The sequence below is a fragment of the Acromyrmex echinatior genome, chromosome 18 (genome assembly GCF_024713525.1).
Source record: "Acromyrmex echinatior isolate Ae372 chromosome 18, ASM2471352v2, whole genome shotgun sequence".
Lineage (NCBI taxonomy): Eukaryota > Metazoa > Arthropoda > Insecta > Hymenoptera > Formicidae > Acromyrmex > Acromyrmex echinatior.
Window position 1 is genome coordinate 4038625 of NC_141869.1, and position 19307 is coordinate 4057931.

The 19307-nt window shown below is 36.4% G+C and overlaps 1 protein-coding gene across 2 annotated transcripts in view; it reads right to left on the minus strand.

Annotated features, from left to right (window-relative positions):
- The window catches only part of LOC105144892 (uncharacterized), a 61563-nt gene extending 44684 nt beyond the window's left edge, over window positions 1–16879 (minus strand). Inside the window, exon 1 of one of the 2 annotated variants that reach the window (XM_011054127.2) lies at window positions 14176–16879. In XM_011054127.2, coding sequence (XP_011052429.1) covers window positions 14176–14692 — 517 coding nt within the window. In that variant the 5' untranslated portion in view covers window positions 14693–16879. The remainder of the gene's footprint in view (window positions 1–14175) is intronic. The other variant, XM_011054128.2, reaches the window with a different exon arrangement.
- Between the last annotated feature and the right edge of the window lie 2428 nt (window positions 16880–19307).

Sequence of the window (19307 nt, forward strand, 5' to 3'; positions counted from 1 at the left end):
TGAGAGATAACATTGTCGCCCAAGTCCGTACAAACCGCCAACACGCGAAAACGCAAAAGGAAACGCGATTGGCAAACTGAACGAGCTAGCCCACTGTGCCTCTCTCGTATTATATGCGTATCTCCTCGATATCACTGCGAAACGAGCGTCAGCGTGGCAGGAAGGCGCTAACAAATGTCGTTCGCGCCTCGTATTTCAAGCACTGTCATTTGTACGTTGCGCCGCGCTCTCGACAGAGGTAACGAAGTGACGATGACTTCGACGATTCCTTCGTTTTCTCTTCCCGCCTCTCGCTATTATGAAATTGAACCGGTCCTCTCCGCGGATTGTCCGTCGTAATCGCCGAGTCATTTAAACGAAATGCCTACGGTTTGCGCATGTCAAAATATATCATACGTCAAATACGAATAATTAAGTGGTTCTCGGTGGTTGCATTGTATGAACCGACACTTATAGTGAATTCGATCACATTACACTAGATTAGTGCATACTAAAAGTGTTATACATGAAATTAGGAAAATTAAACGTAAAAACATATAAATATTTTAAACGATTAAATAATTAGTATATTTTATAATGAAGCATTTATAATGAGTGTATATTTTAAATGATTAAAATAAATTACAATGATTAAATAAAGATATTGTCACGTTACTTATTCGAATATACATGTATTACTCATCCATTGTCAAAGTTAATTATATTATTTAAATATTTTATATAAAGCAGTTTTTAATATGTACTAATAATAATTGTAGTAGGAGTGATTGAATTCACCATTAGATCCATGAAGTCGTAGTCGGTTTAATTTCGTTGTCGGTTTGTAAATCACTCGTTATTACTATTATTGTGTTACAATCAATATTTCGAGAGTTTGCATTAAAATATAATGTATATTCACGTACAGAACATCAGGCCGCGATAATGTAGCGATGACGTTAAAGTAACTGATTGGAAAGTAACTTTCAATAATCATTTTGGAGTCATTTTAATGCCATAATGACTATTTGTTCTGCTTCGTTCAATCTCCGTTATTCTTTTCTAATTATCATCTGCATTTTACCGGCTAGGAACTGGTGATCGATAGTCTAATCGTCGGTAAGATTCCGTGGGCAGGCGGAGAGAGGCAGTCTATGATTTCAGAGCGCACAAACCAATCGGTTTTACCCGAGTAAGAACGCAGCGTGTAATCGCGGCTGAACGAAGCATATCGTCATCGTTCGATGCTCGCCATTGCTTTCCACGAACGGTTTCCATACCCTGGAAAATCGGCCGATCGCCTGTCATTACCGGCAATTTGCAAAACTATCGGAACGGAGGAATGCGAATGTAATCTCGAGCTCTATCCACGCCTCTCTAATAACCGCGCTGTTACGTTGCGTTTCGCCTTTCGAAAACAACGTCGTCGCTCGTCCATCTCCACGCGAACGTTGTTGTAATGAGTGTAATATCAGCCGCGAACTCTTATCTAACGAACTAAATAATATCTGTGTGTGTACCGATGCGAATGGGGTAATAACACGTAGCGTATATGCATTTATCACGTATTCCCAGAGTATGACGACTTGTTTCCGTAACGTAACATAACGCTATATTCCGTAAATTGAAATACAATGATAAAGCAATTGTCTGCAAAATCTTACAAAACGATTTGCAATTCTTAACAGTGATCACTGTGATCAGGTAAAATATCAGGTAATTTAGTGTCTCGCGTGGCTGTCGATAGATTATTTCACGATATTTCACCGCCATTTTCACCATTTCACATAAAAATTTAATTTCGACTATTTCGAGAGTGTTGTTCACATTTCAGGTGTAAGTGGGAAACAAAAATAAATAATCGATAATAATACCAAAATGTTAACTATGAAGTATTAATTAGAATTTCGCACTATCTAAGAATCTTTTGATCAATAGAATTTTCTCTGCTTTCTAAATTATTGGAATAAATTTCATTCCAAAAGAAATCTTACTCTCAAATGAGATTCACTCAAAACAATTTAGAGAGCAGCTTAATTTAAATAGGAAATAATATTTTAAAGGATTTGTTTTAAAATAACAAAAGGTTCTTCTGCAGAAAATGGCAGTGAAATAAAAGTCGATATTTTTAAAAGTAGTCAGTTTTGGACTATTGTAAAAGTAAAAGTTAAAATTCGCCACCGTCTTCATGAAGTCGAAAAACTTTGTTGTTCATTGTGTTCCTTTCATTTTAAAGACAAACGTGAAAAAATACTTTTACAAATTACATCAATAAACCACTTGAGTTCTGAATTCGTATTATTTCGAGTAACAAATCCAAATCCATTTAAACTCTATGGCTTCAAGAAACGGTAGATATGGTATAATATGGAGACAAATACAAATAGCTTAAATGTGGACCATATTGATGGAAAAGCAATTCTTTTTCTCATGTTTGTTTTTGAAATAAAAGAGGAACATAATTTTACATTCTGGCTTCATGGAAGCGGCAACAAACTGATGATTGACTTGAAATTGATGTCCTGAGTCCGGAAATTCCGGAAACCCTTTAAGATTAATGGCAGCTTGAAATTTGGTAGCCCTAATCTTCACGGACCGTCATGCATTTCTTTCATTCTGAGCACGTACAGCGAAATTGTTTAGAGTGATTTCCAATCGGAACTATTCAATTATCTCTTTGATTTCTATTGTATTTTTTATTGTATTTTCTAGGAAAAAAATGAAATTTGATTGAATCTATTCCGTAATACGTGCCTTCATCTTAAAAGATTTCCCGCTATGCTATCCATCCTTTTGACAATCTTACGCACTTTCAAATGGTAATTTGTGGTCCCTGACGATAGCTCGACTGGATCTGCAGTCTTTAAGACAGTCACAATGGCGATCCGAATGACTTCAAGAAATCGGTTTTTGACATTTCTTGATATAAATACTATATTAAATTAGAAATTACTAGCAATGATTAAATAAAACATATTTTTGAATATATACTTCATATTTTTACTTTATAGTCCAAATAAGAAAATAGAAGTGAAACAGTAATTCAGTACATTACTGTTTCACAATGACTATTTTTTATTGTACTATGTGATTTTCAAACAAAGATCGAACGCTGATTTACAACAAGAAGTGTCATGTTTTAGTAAAATATGTAAATTTAATTCTTGTATCATCATAGTTGGCGTTTATTAACGAAACGCGTTGATTCACGATAATGTATTTCGACAAAGAGAAGCGGGTCGTCGGGACCACCTCAGAGTGGAATCGTCGCACTGTGAACGAAAGAATCGTCTTCGAAACCATTGCATTCGAGATGCCCGCTCGTGTCAACGATCGTTTAAGTATCTGGTGTGAACGAAGTGGGTGAACCACGAAGTGGGACAACATGAATACGGGACACGGACTAGATAAATGTTGACTGCATTTTCCATTGCAGTCAACACTTCGTCTAGGTTCGTATCAATCAATTAATAAAGAGAATAAGAGATCATATATATTCGCTTAAGACTCAAATTCAGATTTTATTCCATTATATTATTTTAATTGTAAAATTATAATGTACAATAAAGTGTAAAATTAAAATCATTACAATATTTATATTTTTCTGCAGTTTTAAAAATAGAAAATTAGAAAATAATAAGATAAATCTCTCTAATTAAAACAATTGCTTATTAATAATTTTTTAAAATTATATTAAATAATATATTTTACAAAGAGTTACGCAATGTTCTTACTATTCTTAGATTTATAATTATTTATTAATATACTTATTATTAATACAACGAAATTTAAGTATCATTAATTAATGAATGATGTGTTAACTTTCGACTCAAAAGGCTGAGTTGTTTCTTTTCTTTTTTTTAGCAAACATTTCACTTCACAAAGACTCTTCACACGTCGCCCCACCACCACCTGTCTCCTACTCAAATCAACTGATCCGACCGGTCGGAATCAGCCGGTCATAACTTTGCGCTCTCAGTCGAATAGCTTCCCGCTTAACTAAGTCATTGGCTATTTATTATGGTTGACACTCCGACGAAACCTTATATGTCTTCGTGACACTCTTTTATTTCGCCAAGCTCCGCGACCGGCTCGTGAAAACGAGCTACCGTTTATTCCCGCGTATCCCAGGGATACCTGGGGACCGTTTGGGAATTAACGTGTTCCCCGGACCAGCTTTGTTCGCGTCGTCCGCGAACCCGCTGAGTTTCAATCGAGAATTCGCGAGGTCTCGCACCTGCACGTGCTTGAAGAAATAAAAGGACAGGAGCTTAAAGGCTTGCGATTACTCAAAATGCAGAGGCCTTCGAAGTCCTCGAAGTCCGTTCGAAATCGATTCGAAGAAACTCGTCGGCGAACTGCACGGTTTTAATTCTATTAAAATTCTTCACAACGTGCTCGCTAAATTTATGCCGGCCAAACAAAAAGTTTTATAACATATAATGGTTAACGCTCCAGATGAAATATAGCGTGTCACGTTGCGATTGACAATTCTACCACACAATAATGGTCCCTCGAAAAAGTCTCGTATTATTACCTTCTCACAATTCTAAGTATCACGCACACATTCAATGTAGAATATTTTTAATTCTTTGTTACAGCAGAAAGAGGTACAGAAGGAGAGAGATAAATTAGATTTATTACTAAATATATCAAAGAACTTGTTTTAATCAATTCTGTTTGTGATCGTGTGAGATAAAATCTTTCAAGAAATTTCCTGCTCTTCTGCTTCTTGAGAATTTTATGTATAATATAGATCCATTAATGCTTTGAATAAAAGGTAGAAATCACATTGTAAAAATGTATTATTATTATTATTATTAATACGAAATTTTTTTCGAGGAACCATTTTGTGACAGTATCGTCAATCATAATGTAACAAATGTAAAGATGATTCTACATTTCTAACATTACTCATTTAGTATAGAATATCTTCACTTCTTCGTTATATCAGGAAGAAGAGCAAAGTATAGAAAGAAAAAGATAAATTATATTCACAGCTAAACATACCAAAGTGGTTGTTCTAATCAATTCCGTTCGCGATCGCGCGAGATAAAATATTTGAAATAACTTCCTGCTTTTCTGCTTCTTACGACTTATCGGTTATCATGGCCACCGCATTGCGACTTCCCCAGGGGCGTGTACAACTATAAATTCACTTCTGGAGTATACCATACGGTTCTCTCAACAACGGGAAAAGTATGGCGACGGCCCAGGCCCGAATTCGACCGTGCATCTCTCGCTGTATCGTATTCATCGACCTCGGGCCAGTTCAGGCAAACTCAAACAAACTCTGGCGTTGAGATAACAATGTTAAGCGTTAAACACGGCGCCGATAGCGCGTCGAGCTTAATCCCGCAGTTATGCCCGGTGGATACCGGTTTCCCCGCGGTACGCAACACATCGGATTTAACGTAAATGTTCGACGGTCGATAGTAAAAATAAATCTCGCCTAACGGCCGTCGATTCCATCGGTCGACGACACATGGTACTTTCCTCGTTTTAACATCTCATTTAAATTTCTCGCCCGCGAGGAGAACGAGCGAGCGAGCGAAGGTGCAAGAAAACAAACGTCGGCAAACAACGGCATCAAGCAGCATGAGGACCATCGTGAACAGATTTACATAAGGACGTAGCTATGGCGCATAAGCGTCTCTGCCAAAGAAACGACCAATCTACAATAACTTGCTATATTGTTTTCCAGAACTGATATTGGAAATTTCGATTGTTAAGAATCGAGTCGTATTCTCAAGTGATTCAATAATTTATCGCAAGCGCGATCGTTTGTCCTTCCGATGTAACACAAAGATTTGAGCGTAGACCGTAATCTTAGATTTAGAATAGAAGAATAGAAAATTTATTTGAATCAGTTATAGACTACAAGCAAATTCAATAATCAATATCTCAAAGTGTTTTATTTATTAAAAAATATTCTGGTTGTACTAATAAGAAATATAAACAAAATGAATTTTGAGCGATAAGATAATCAGAATTATGTATCGTAATTGAATTATCTTAACTTAAATTTAAGTATAAATGTCCAATTTATACTTTTTTTACTGAATATACTAAAATTCTAATGCAACGAGACTTTTTTTCAGTATAGGTAAATTTTAATTTTTGCGTTAATTTTCATGATAAAAATCAATTTTAAATGTATATCCATATTGTGTCTTATTCTCTTAAAGAAAGAAAAGAATAAGCATAAAGTTCCTTTCTTTCTCTTGTTCGTTGAAAGGAAATTTTCCCTCTGATTTACACGATGAATATCGATCTCAATGGAAGAAGTTCACCGCGACCAAATTTTACGGCACGACTAAGTTCGCGGATTTACTTCGCACACCCTCTCGACGCGTCCGTACACACGCCCGTGTACGCATTTGCCTGTGTCCGCCGGAGGAGAGCCCGATTCATGCCGCCGTTTGCCGGAGTTTATTTGGGAATGGCGGCCCGTTTCCGTGGGTGAATTGCAGCGAGTCCGACCGTAAATTTCGCGCCGCGTAGGATCTTCGTGGGCGATTATTCGCCGCAGGCGTCCAAGATACGCGATGATGAAACCGAACACCATCGGGTCTCGTTCGGACGTCTGGCTGGGCCGGAGAGCGGCCACGGCCGTTTCCAGAATTCCGATGGGACACCTCACCTGGCCGAGCCAATACGTGGTGTACAACGGATTTTTCTTCGGACCTCACCTCAGTCGGGTCCCTACTCACCACTACGTGTTTCACTACGCACCATCGAAATGTCAATTACGCCCTTCCGGTAGCTGATACCGTAAAACGAGATAAGTATAAAATAATTTGTCAAATCTATCTAAAAAATTGACCACAATATTTATGGATCGATTAAATCCTGTAAAACGAATTGGTAGAAATACTTCTCTCAGAAATACTTCTGTAATGTCGATATGTAAATTTGACAGTGAGAGAAAAAAAAACAGTTGCAATTGGCATTTAAGTATAATTCATGGTCATTTAAATTTTCAGTGCCAACTATACATTTTTTTATATAATTATAAATATAATAATTATTATTAACATTATAGTAGTAGTAACTGTAAAAATAAAATTTCTACCCATAATTATTTTATCATATAATTATAATTACAAATATTAAATACTTTTTTCTTAATGCCTGTTCAAGAATAAAGTGTGACAAAATATTGCAATAAATGCAAGTGTAATTCTCAAATTTGCTGATATGATTTATAAATTGTTATAAATTATATACGAAAAAAAAACAATTATGAAATATTTAAAAATTTAGTTAAAGATTTGAAAATAATTTTGTTTGGGCCATCCAAATTATAAATTTACTAGAATTAAAACTTGTTAAAACTTGTTGCAACATTGTCATCAATGTTTAAACGTTTTTAATAATTATTTTAATGATACAATAAAATTTTACATCTGGTTCAATTTTTAAATACTTCAGCAAAATTCTTCCCGTGTGTGTATGTATAAATTTAGGGATGTCTACTCGAAGCTCAAATGTTGGTACATTCATAATAATCTTGCATTTAAGAACACGAAATATATTATCTCAATGTTTACTTTGAACAGTCACATATATAGATTTTACGGATATATTTATAAATGTGAAATATATATATATATATGTCTTCCCCTCTTCATAACCGCGGTACTTCTACTCGTCACGGAGAGTGAATAGAATCGATTTTCGAAGATCTAGTATCAATAAAGCTAAATTTGAGTATTACTAGTCACGACTCGGATTTCAATGACGTGTAACGAACGTTAAATAATTCATTAGCGCAGTAGCAACAATTTATGCGCGAGAATTGAGTAATTTCGGATCTTATTTCTCCTGCCGTTTCGCTTAATGGACCAGACAGCTCGAAGCTCGACGCCGATCGATTAATCGAAAATTTGTGATTCTAAATAAAATCCACGCTTGACATGAAAGCAACATTTTCAATTAGGCGTGACACATGTTTTTGAATAATGCAGTGTTTCTTATCTCACACGAAAGTAAATTCTGTCTAAGTTACCACAGTCAATACCCGATGAAGTCTATTTCAATAGTGAATCACGGCGGATTGGCGGAATTATCCTTCACCTATCACGATGTAAAACTAACAGACACGCGTGAATATAAATTGTTGAAATAGGAATGTATACCTCGCCCACATATCTGAATTGATTATTTCGACAAGATAACACTTGCTGAAAAGCAAATTTACAAAAAGAGAGAAATGCTTATTTGAAAAGATCTAAATATTTTTTCAAGCTTCTAGCGAAACAGATAGCGAGACAGATTTTAATGATATTTTTTTAATGCTGTATTCTGTTCTGTATTTTATTAAATTCTGTTATTCTATATAAACAAATTTTATATTTGTTAAACACATTGCATTTTCGAATAAATTTATTTATTCGTTTTCATTATCAACCCACTCATAAAATAATCTGGTCAGTTGGTCTCGTTTACTCGCCTAGCATAACTGATTTACATTGAAACAAATTACAATAGGTATTTTGGATACCATTGTCGTGCAAATGAGTTTCTAAAGCGACGAAATGTTGCAGCCACGCTGCTCATCTCACGCATAAAATATTCGCGGCTGATTATTTCGCGAGAACAAATTTCGACGATTTAGATGATCGTATTATTTACCATTCCATTCACGCCGGTGCGCGTTAAATAATTCATTAATGCCGATATAATTTACGGTCGTTATTCGAACCACTAAAACATTGGTGTCGAATTTGCTACAATCTCCATTATCAGATGCATAATCAGATATTCTATGAACGATTTTCGGAAGGAACGTTCCGAAAATATCGCTATGACGCGCCAAATTTCCATTAAGTCAATTGCAGGAAAATCTAAAGTATCAATTTATAAAATACTTTTGTTATAAACATGTATTCCTTTTTGTGCATCGGATAATTAAACATTACAAATTTGATTATTTATATCACATAAAATATTTTAATAAATTTCTAATATGTATGAAATATTTATATTGCCATTAATATTTGAAATCATTAAATATACTCAATGTTATCAATTTTATTAATTGTAAGTAATTAATCAAACAAATTATATATCATAACATTATATAATTCTCGCAATAATAAATAATCATAATAATAAATAATCACAAATTTCCCAAAGTTAAATTAGTGGGACTATATTCTTATAAATTCAATAGTAAAAATTATCATAATTAAATTAAAGAGTTCTTTTTGTTTTGTTTTGTTCAAAAAATAATAAATTTTCTTGATAACAAATTTTGATTATTTTGCTTGAATGAATAATTCAGATCTGTTTATAATGCAAGACAAAATGCAATCGTTAGTTACTTTGAAAAAATGTTCGCACATATACAATAATAATAATAATTCGTATTACTTTGATTATAACTTGAAATAATTTCTTTATCATACAGTACAGTAATTTCCGTACCTATCAAGCGACTCTCTAGTAGCTATTTAGGTCAATTTACCTTCCATTTATGAGATATAGCCATCTAAATGTGCGCGACGGATTATGGAGTGACTTTACCGCGCGAATCCCCGCTCCAGACGCCTTTTTCGGTCGTTAAAAGAAACGAAAGTGACGGGCCATTATCCCGTTTCCCCACAAAAACGATCCGCTTTCGTCCCCAGCTACGAGCCGCGGCCCTCGTCGGTCATTTATCTCGATAATGACAGTTCGGAACAATTTCTATATTAGAGGGCCTCATTAGAACGCCGCGCCAGCTTGTAATTTACCTCGTCGACATTTTTATGTTCGCAAATGCGTGAATTAAAACGCGATGGCAAGCATGTTCCTACACTCGTCGCGCCTTAGTAACACTCAAGTCTTTGCTTAATCGTGTAATATTTTTTTTAAAAAGAGAAGATTCTGAATGTTGGCAGATGTGTCTTTGAACAGATATAAAACAGCGAAACAATTGTCACAGCAGTAGCTTCTGCTATAATTAAAAAAAAAATAATTTTGATGAAGTATATATCTAAAAAATTTAGCAAAAATATAGATCTGCAAATAATTTTGTAAAACGATCAAACTGATTGCTACAATATCAAAACTTTTTGCAGCATTATTCATTATATTTGAATTTCTCACATAATTATTTTGATGGTCCATCAAAAAATCGCTATGAATTATGCGCGGAATTACAAATAAAAATTTATTAAATTTGCAATATTAAAGAAAGACTTATGATGCCAAATCTATATACAAAAATATAATTTCGCTGAGTATTTAAAAATTTAGGTAGATACATTGAGAGAAAAAAGTTTGGTATTTGTGTATAACAAGCTATAATTGCATGTTAAAATAAAATAAAATAATTGATATAGTACCTGTTATAATTTATATTAATGTAATAAAGTTAATTTATACACTGAGAAAAAAATTGTCTAAATAAATTAACTTGATTAAATGCGTTCGTAATGATTATTTAGTTCAAATATTTATATAATATATCTATAAATATTTATAGATCAAAATCTTGTAATTTAAAACGTGTTATTTGAATTAACAAATATTATAATAAATTGAATTAACAAATATTAAGTTGAATTAATAAATATTTGCTTGACAGTCCGTAACCGCTACATTTAGTTGAATCAACTAATATTTTTTTGAAACAGCAACTTTTGTTTCTCAGTGCATTAGTTTATATTAATGTAACAAAGTTTCTTCAATAATAACTAAAACAAGTAAAAATCTAATTAAATTGTACTCAAACGTATCACATCACAATTGTTACATAATTATTTTATCGTCCGTACTCGCAGTAATTATTACGCAGCAGCGCTTCAACAAGATATTATCGGCGTAATATTAGCTGTATTAAAATTTGTGATAACATCGAACGGGATAGGGGCTTTATACAATTCACGTTGACAATTGTCAGCTTACAGGTAATCATAGTCCACGTTTCGACGTGCGTCATCGGCGCTTCCGGAATTAATACTTAAACGCGAGAAGACGTCAAGCGGAAAACTTTCCGCGCAATTCACGTCGAGGAGGTTGTCGCTGTATTTTATTTCTCAGCACTAAAAAACATCTCGTACATTTCTCAAGAGCTTCGCTGACAACTATTATAAGCCTCTGAAAAATTCATTATCGTTATTGATTTCGACAGTACATAAAAAAATATTATATGCTATAATTCCAAAATATATTCTCTTTTCTCAGCTAAATGGAAAAAAGTTTAGAAAAAATCTTTCTTTATTTCAGAACAGATTATTTACATTATTATGAATAATAAATTAATCATTAACATTATAAGTTAATTATTTACATTATTTATGAATAACAAGTTATTTTATGTTACCTAATAATAATGTAAATATTCGTGAATTTTAATGATGTTAAAGTACTTAAACTTTGCACACAGTTTTTGCCGTTTCCTACGTTTCATATATATCTTGCAATTGCATCGTCGTCACTCATTCGCGTGAGGATCGTTCCAAAAGAATTGGAATATCACCAATACGCGATAAATGTTAAAATGATCGAAAATTAATTGGCAAGTTTTTAACGGAGCAATAAAAATAATGAGCCATGACGACGGACAGATAGGTCGGGGATATAACGCAAAAATCGCGCAATAGACTGGCCGCTCCATTTTCGTCGGAAATGGCCGCATTAAACGTTATGGATGGCCGTACCGAAAGGGGTGAGCGATTTTTCTTCGAGTTAATGCACCACAGTAAGAGAGGTGCGCCGCGTGAAGAGAGTTATGACTCGAACAATATCATACCGGAGCAGCGACGATGCGCGATAACAATAAACGTAATAGCGTAAGGAAGCTGGCCGTTAATGAACAACGATCTCGACAATCTTAAATATGTCACAAGAATTCAAGTATTAGTAATAAGTGTTTTAGATCGAAGAGTTCGTAAATCGTCGTGTCAATAAATGACATTCCAATTAAATATAAATTTTATTTATGTTCAATTTAAAAACATCATGTTATATCATGTTATAAAATGTTCTGTTATCATAATATTCTGTTATCATAATGCGTTAAATAAATACATGAAATATCACGGAACAAATTGTAAAATCAGAATAGTGAATAAAAGTGAAATATCGAAAATTAAGATATATTAATCGGTTTTGGTAAATTTACTTTTGAGAAAATCCAGTTTTTACTTTTGTCGAGCGCGCGCGTATTTTTCTTTAAAATATTCTCTAACAATAAATTAATTAAAGTTAAAATTGCGACATTAATTGTACTGACACAGAGGAGTAATCGCGCGTTGATATACTGACGTGAAATGTCAATTACGCGATTGTCTAACGACTCTCCGCGAGCCAAGAAAACGACACGAATTTATATCAAATTTTCCGTGAAATAAATGTGATCGAATTTAGAGTTAATATTACTGAAATATAACCTGCAAGATCATATTTAACACTTAGAATCCTCGGAGCAAATTGCAGTTTTGCAATGGATGAAAAGATTTGATTTATTATTTTAATGGATATCATTGATCAAAATTAAATTAGTAATTTAACTTAAAAATGTAGTATGTAGATGCCAACTGAAATTATAAGATATGTAATTTAGTTGTTTTAAAAATTATTTATGTTTTAATCTTCTTTATTTCTTAATGTTCGTGGCCAATAATTATTATACTTATTCTCACAAAAATAACGATGTTAAAATATCTAAAAATTTAGCTAGATACAGATCTAAAAATAATTTTGGACCATCAAAATAATTACGTGGAAAAGTCAAGCATAATGAACATGTTGCAAAAAGTTTTGATATTCTAGCAACCAATTTAAGCGTGCTACATAATTATTTTGATGGTCCAGCAAAATTATTTTCAGATCTGTATTTAGTTAAATTTTTAAATACTTCAACAATTAAAATCGTTCTGTTCTTATTAAAATCCATTAGATTTCTCATTGTGTAATTAAGAGAAAAAATGTTACTCTTACTGGATTAATACAAAAGTTAACAATGAAATGTGAAATATTCAGCACGTGACATGTAACACACGACTCATCATTTATTTAAACAAAAGGAAGTATTTAATGATTCACGTAACAATAACGATGCAACACACGATACGTTGCATCGAGGCTTTCGAAACTAATTAATTTTTATCGGTAAAGTACGCGTAATTATGACGCTCGTAAAGTTTACACGGATGTTACAAACTATACGATCGATTGCGGAAGGATTTCATGAAGATTTCAGAAAGTAAATCTATAGTAATATGCAACAATGGTTTGCGTTTTTATGAAGAAACTATGCTCACACGATAAATCATAATAATGTTGGTTTAAAATAAAAATGCGTAAAGATATATATTATGTTTTATAAGTTTCATACAGTTTCAACAAAAATCATATAAAAGAATTCTTTAAAAAGTTAAATATATTTATAAAAAATTGTTAGCAAGGTATGCAATTTATTAATTTAATTTAGACTTATCAATCAAAGTAATGTTAATTGGAGAGAGAGAGAGAAACAAAATATATATACGTACATGAAGTACATTAGAAAATACAGATATTACAATAAGAAAATATAATATAAAAAAACCATTCAACGGATGACAATCTATAAAATTGCCACAAATTCCTCGTCCTAAAATTTCATAACTCTTCTCTGATTTCCAAATAAAATGTCATGATTTTCTTTGAATTTGAATTGTTTTGTATTTTCTTGATCTAGAAATCATTAAATATTTTATTGAGAAAATAATTTAATATGACAATGTAAATTACTATTAATTGCTGACACTGCTTGCATTTAATTATTAAGTTGGTAGCATTTCAAAACTACATAGGTGCAATAATTTGCGCATATTAAACTTCTTTAAAACCAAGAAAAATTTTAATTCGCCAAAAAATTCCTTGATTTTTCCCTGATTTTTCCATTATCAATTTCCCTCAATTGATTTTTTACTTTGATAAAGAAAATTTAAGAAAACTATTTAAAATGTTTACTTTAAACGGACGTCTCACTAACAAAGGCAATAGTGTTATTTTAGCTTTAGTTATAATCTTCCTATATTCTATATCTCTCTTAACAATGCGCTTTTTAACGATAAACCACCTTTCAATTCTTCGAGTAATTTTATTTTACTACTGGTGTCTTTCACATTTTTTACAAAACACTTCAATTCGTCACATTAAGAAGGTCCAGTTGAAGTTTAATCCCAAAGACCATTCATTGAATGTGAAAAGACTCACCGTGTTGATGCAACTTTCCGCCTCCGACGGCCTGCTGTTGCGAATGTTTATGATGGTGTGGTTGTTGCGGTTGCTGCTGCGGCTGTTGCTGTTGCTGCTGCTGCTGCTGCTGCTGTTGCTGTTGCTGCTGTTGCTGCTGCTGCTGTTGACGCGAGTCCCGCGCCATGATCGCAGCGATGCTGAAGTCGGTTGCGCATTGACGATTTGAATTACAATTATTATTGAGATTATTCAGGAGACTGCTGTTCGGCGACGGGCTCGAGCTCTCGTCGCCGTCATCGCCGGCGCACCCGGATAGCCCGGTAGATACCGCGGAGGTGGCGGTGCCCTCGCCCTGCATCTTCCTACCCAGGTAGAGGTGATGTCGAGATTCCTCGTCGTCCTCCTCGCTGCCGGCTCCTCCGGCACCACCGCCACCTCCGCCGCCTCCGCCACCACCGCCGCCACCGTCGCCGAACGAGGTCAGTGTCAGTCCGTTTCTCTTCCTACCAGCGAGACCTCGCGACTCCAGCAACATCACCTCGCGCGCTGCTTCCTGAGCCACGTGGGGTCTACCGACAAACTAGTCAGAGAGCGTCTCAGGGCGGATCCGTTTGACGCCGTGACGCTACGGGCGTCGTGCGTCAAAACGATATCGATCTTGATAATTGCTGTCCGGAAGACCGTATGTGCTTCTATCCTCGATACGCGAATACCGCTGAAGCGGCATCAGCATCCTCTCCTACAATCGTGCAAATCAACTCCGAGTCCTCGCTGTCGACATACGCGCGTATATCGCGTGCAAGGAGATGACGGAGCACGTGTGTGTGTGAAGGAACGAAAAACCTACGAATGGAATCGGGCATGGAGTGGTCGGTTACGATCGCTGCGTTCGTTGCATGGTCAGTGGAGTACGGTACAACGTTGTAACTGATCAGAGTCCTTATTGGAGCAGCGATAAAAATCGGAGCACAACACTAGAACTACGCCAAATAGCTAGCCTTGACGTTTAGCGATCGGCGATCGGTAGTGAATGTGATCCAAAAGTAAATGACGCCGGCCAAATGTTGGCCGGAGTAGCACTCCATTAACAGCATGGGGACGCGAGGAAAAGTTACGTCGACGCAAAGACACCAATTCGCTTCTCTTTCGCACGCGCGAAAAAGCGGAGCTGCTTGATGTATCGTTTACACTCCCAGACCGAGCGAGCGAAACGAGCAGGGAACGACAGACCGACCGGTTGCCCGACAGACTGACCCGCGCCACTGCCGGTCGCCTCTTCGTTCCGACCCCCATCCCCGCCAATACGATTGAGCTCGGTCGGACGAGCTAAAGGGACGGTACAACATGAGCGGGAATGAGAGAAGAAAATACCCAGCGGGTGTTCAATGGGCGGTTCCTTGGCACGCTCCTCCTCCACGATCAGCACCCGGCTCCGCCTGCAGGCTCTCTCCCGTGCGAAGCCCACCTCGAGGTTCGCTTAAACGTTATTACCGCGTCGTTCTTCCTCTCGTTTCTACTCGTCCCTCTCTTTCTCTCGCGCCCATGTCAAACTGAAACTGCCAACCGGGAGCCGACGATACAAACACGCACGAGCGTCCACAGGAGGAGTCTCTCTCACTCTCTCTCTCCCCCCACCCCCCTCTCTCTCTCTTTCTCTCTCGATCAGCCGGTGGTGGTCGTCGCCACCGTCGTCCTCGTCCTCGTCGTCGTCTTCGTCATCATCGTAGTCGTCATCATAGTCGTCGCTGCTCACCCAGGTCGTCTCTCCTCGTCCTACGTCGCTTTTTTCCACACTGTCTGTCTCGTCCCACTCTTCCCTTCCTCCCTCACTCTTTCTCTCTTTCTCGCGTCCTTGTCCCTTCTTCCTCATGCTTCTTCCTTTCACCCTCTCCTCTTCCCGCCCCTTCCAAACGTAGCAACCCACCCCACCCGTCGCCCTCTCGCTGCACGCTCGACGTCCACACGTACAGAACGAGGTAGGGTGGCGGTATTATGGTCTCGTACGCGCCATCCAGCCACGGCAGCTGCCATTTTTTCTTACGAGAGGGGGGCAATTGCTGACAGGGACCGCTTTCCTCCGCGCTAGTACGCCGCGACTCTCGCCTCTCTTTCACTCTCATCCTCTTTGCCACCCCCTCTCTTTCCCTCTCTCGCGTTCTACCGCTCTCTCGAGCGCAATTTATTGTTTTACTGGCGGAGCTTTAAACACGACCGAACGACGGTGGCGGCGGCTTCAGCGTCAGCGTCAGCGGCGACCGCGGCTAACGCAGGTGGGTGGTTAGCTCGCTGCTGGCTGGCTGGCTGGCTGGGCGGTGGATAGGTGGGTGGGTGGCAGTTGCTCTGGTGGCTCGTCTCGGCTGGGCTCGTCGAATGGGGGCGTGGGAGTATATCGTCGTATACTTCTCTGGGAAATCCCGTCAACGTCTACTACCGCGACTATGCTACACTTCGACGATTGCGCGCACTTATTATTTCTCATTCTGCTCTCCTGATGAGTATTCTCTATCTTTCGAATCTCGTTCGATTTGATCTGTTTTTCAACATTTGCGGATATCATCACGAAAGTGCGTTACACAATCTCACGATAATTAGAGCGATCGATTTCTATCGATCGCTCTTTGTCTTCTTAAAATAGTATGAATTTTTTAAACACAAGTTAGATTATTCATAATGTATAGTCTCGTGCAGAATATTTTTACATACCTTGCATTTATACCTTCGTCTATTTTTATAATCTTTTATAAGAAAAACTTTACCATTTTTATAATCTTCATCAAAGTATTTATATATTTGTAATATTTTAATGAATTGTAAAAAAAGACGGGATAAAAGTATTGTTAGGAATAATTATATTATAATAAAATTTAAAAAAAAATCTTATTCTTCATTATTAAAAAAAATATGTAAATGTTAATGTTATTAACTGATTTTAGCATAATGCTATCTGTAAATGCGTTAAGCTCGATTTAGGTTGAAAATCCTAAAAATTCGCTCAAGCATTCATTCTTAATTCATCAGAATCTCTTCACTATTTCGCGAATACCGTTATTTTTATTTCTTAATATCCACTTTAAAAAATATGAATATGCATTTAACACCAGTGGTGTTAAATATAATTCTCCTTGTGTTGCTGCAGAACACCAACATGGCATAAATTTAATTATCACGTGTTTCAAATCATAATATTAAAAATTCATATCAGGTATTTCTATTAACACCAACACGGTGAAAATTATATAAACAAATGTTAAATCCATCCCTATATTTTTCAATGTGTCGTTATTCTTCGTTATCTTTTAAGAACTGAAAAGTGAAGTACGAGAAGTATATAAGATCCTGGAATTAAGATCTTCGCTAATCATTAAACCGCATCGATCATAATCCAGTAGGATCATGGAGAGTTTCGCATCTCCGTTTATATCCACGGAGGACCCTCGAAATCTCCTTTTATCCCTTCCCTTCACGATTCGGCGCGCTATTAACGTCGTTATTGCCATTTGTCGAGGAACCGAGAAGTACGCGTGCGCCAGCAGCTGCAATACCGAACTGCTTTTTCCGCTGGGCGATTCTCCGACAGAAGTATTACGGTAGAAATAACGTTATCCTCGGCCGGAACGAGCGCCGAAGATGAATGGGGGTTGGAGCCCGCTTACCCTGCATCGCCGGCACTTTTCCTCTCCCCTTCGCCCTCCCTGCACCATCGGGATATTATTTCGTCGAATATCTCGCGAGTCGTTTCGAACGCAGCATTTCGCTGCAGATAAGTCTTGGCTTTAACCAGTTCGGATACCCGTAAAAAACCTCGAAATCGTTAAATCTCGCGCACGAAGCAACACAGTTATATCTTTCTATTACGATTAAATTGTCAATTATAATTGAATTTCGGAGATAGTAGAGGAACAGATATGTATAATGTATAAAATTTTTGTAAGATGTGTAATGCAACGATAATCTTTTGTAACTAATTTTTTAATAGAACCGTTGGAAAAAATAAAAGTTACCAATAAAAAAAGTTTACTACATTTTTTACTTTAACAAATTCAAGTTTCAAGTTGCAAAATTGCAACGCAAAATAATAATTATTATAAAGAGATCAACATAAAACGAATGATTAGGTCAAAATTTAAAACTAATTTAAACATCAAGGGAGTAAAATTTAAAACTAGTCTTTCGCTAATGTAAAGAGTATGGAACATTTCGACTTCAATCATTTTTTATTTTCGCCATTAAATTATAAATATACGATAGAGAATTAAAAGATTAAAAATATAATGAAATAAGTCAAAAACAAAATAATATAAAAAAGTCGTAATAAATAAAACGTTAAAATAATTCATAATTATAATAAAAAAATCAATTAAAAAATCACATCAAAAGTGAGGACCACTATTATCAAATTAATACATTAAGGAGTGTATTCAAACGTACATTCTTCGTTATGAGTCATTACAAAGGTCCATTGAAGCAAAATTATTTCTTCATTCGATGGCAAAAAAAAGTAAAGTCAAGAGATTAAATATTTTTTTTTACTTTAATTCTCGTACGAAATCTCATGAAGCACGCGTGCCATGTTTTCCCGAACGCTGCAAATCTTCAAATTATTGGTTACAATTAAACGAATTGATGCAGTCGGTAATCTTTCTCGCGGTCAAGCGCGGCGGTGCGAAAACGCAAAATTACCACTGCAACTACGCAAAATAATTAACGTCGCGCTAAGGCGGTACGAGGCGGTTAACGAAGAGAAGCGGCGTGCTCGAAAATAAGAAGGTATTCGGCGCGCAGGCGGAGGCATATTACCCCGGATATTATTATAATAAAGCAGGAAATTACCTCGTGTGATAAATGCGCGGGTAGCGATGCGGCCTCGTAAATTATATCATCAGCGGATTATCGTAATTACACAGCGCGGCGTATCGCAAGTGAAACAACGCGCAATGCCGTTGTGTTGTTGCTGCCGCTGCGGGGGAGAGGGGCAGAAAAAGAGAGAGAAAGAGGTCTGAAAATCTCGCGATTCGCGCGGTGCGTTCTGCTATTATCCCGCGGGTGGTAAACGTAATCGTTCGCGCACAAATTGCGAGCCGTGCGAAACAGTTAATCGAGGCGTGACGCGATTCGGCGGCCCGATACATTTATGCGCGATCGGATATCGA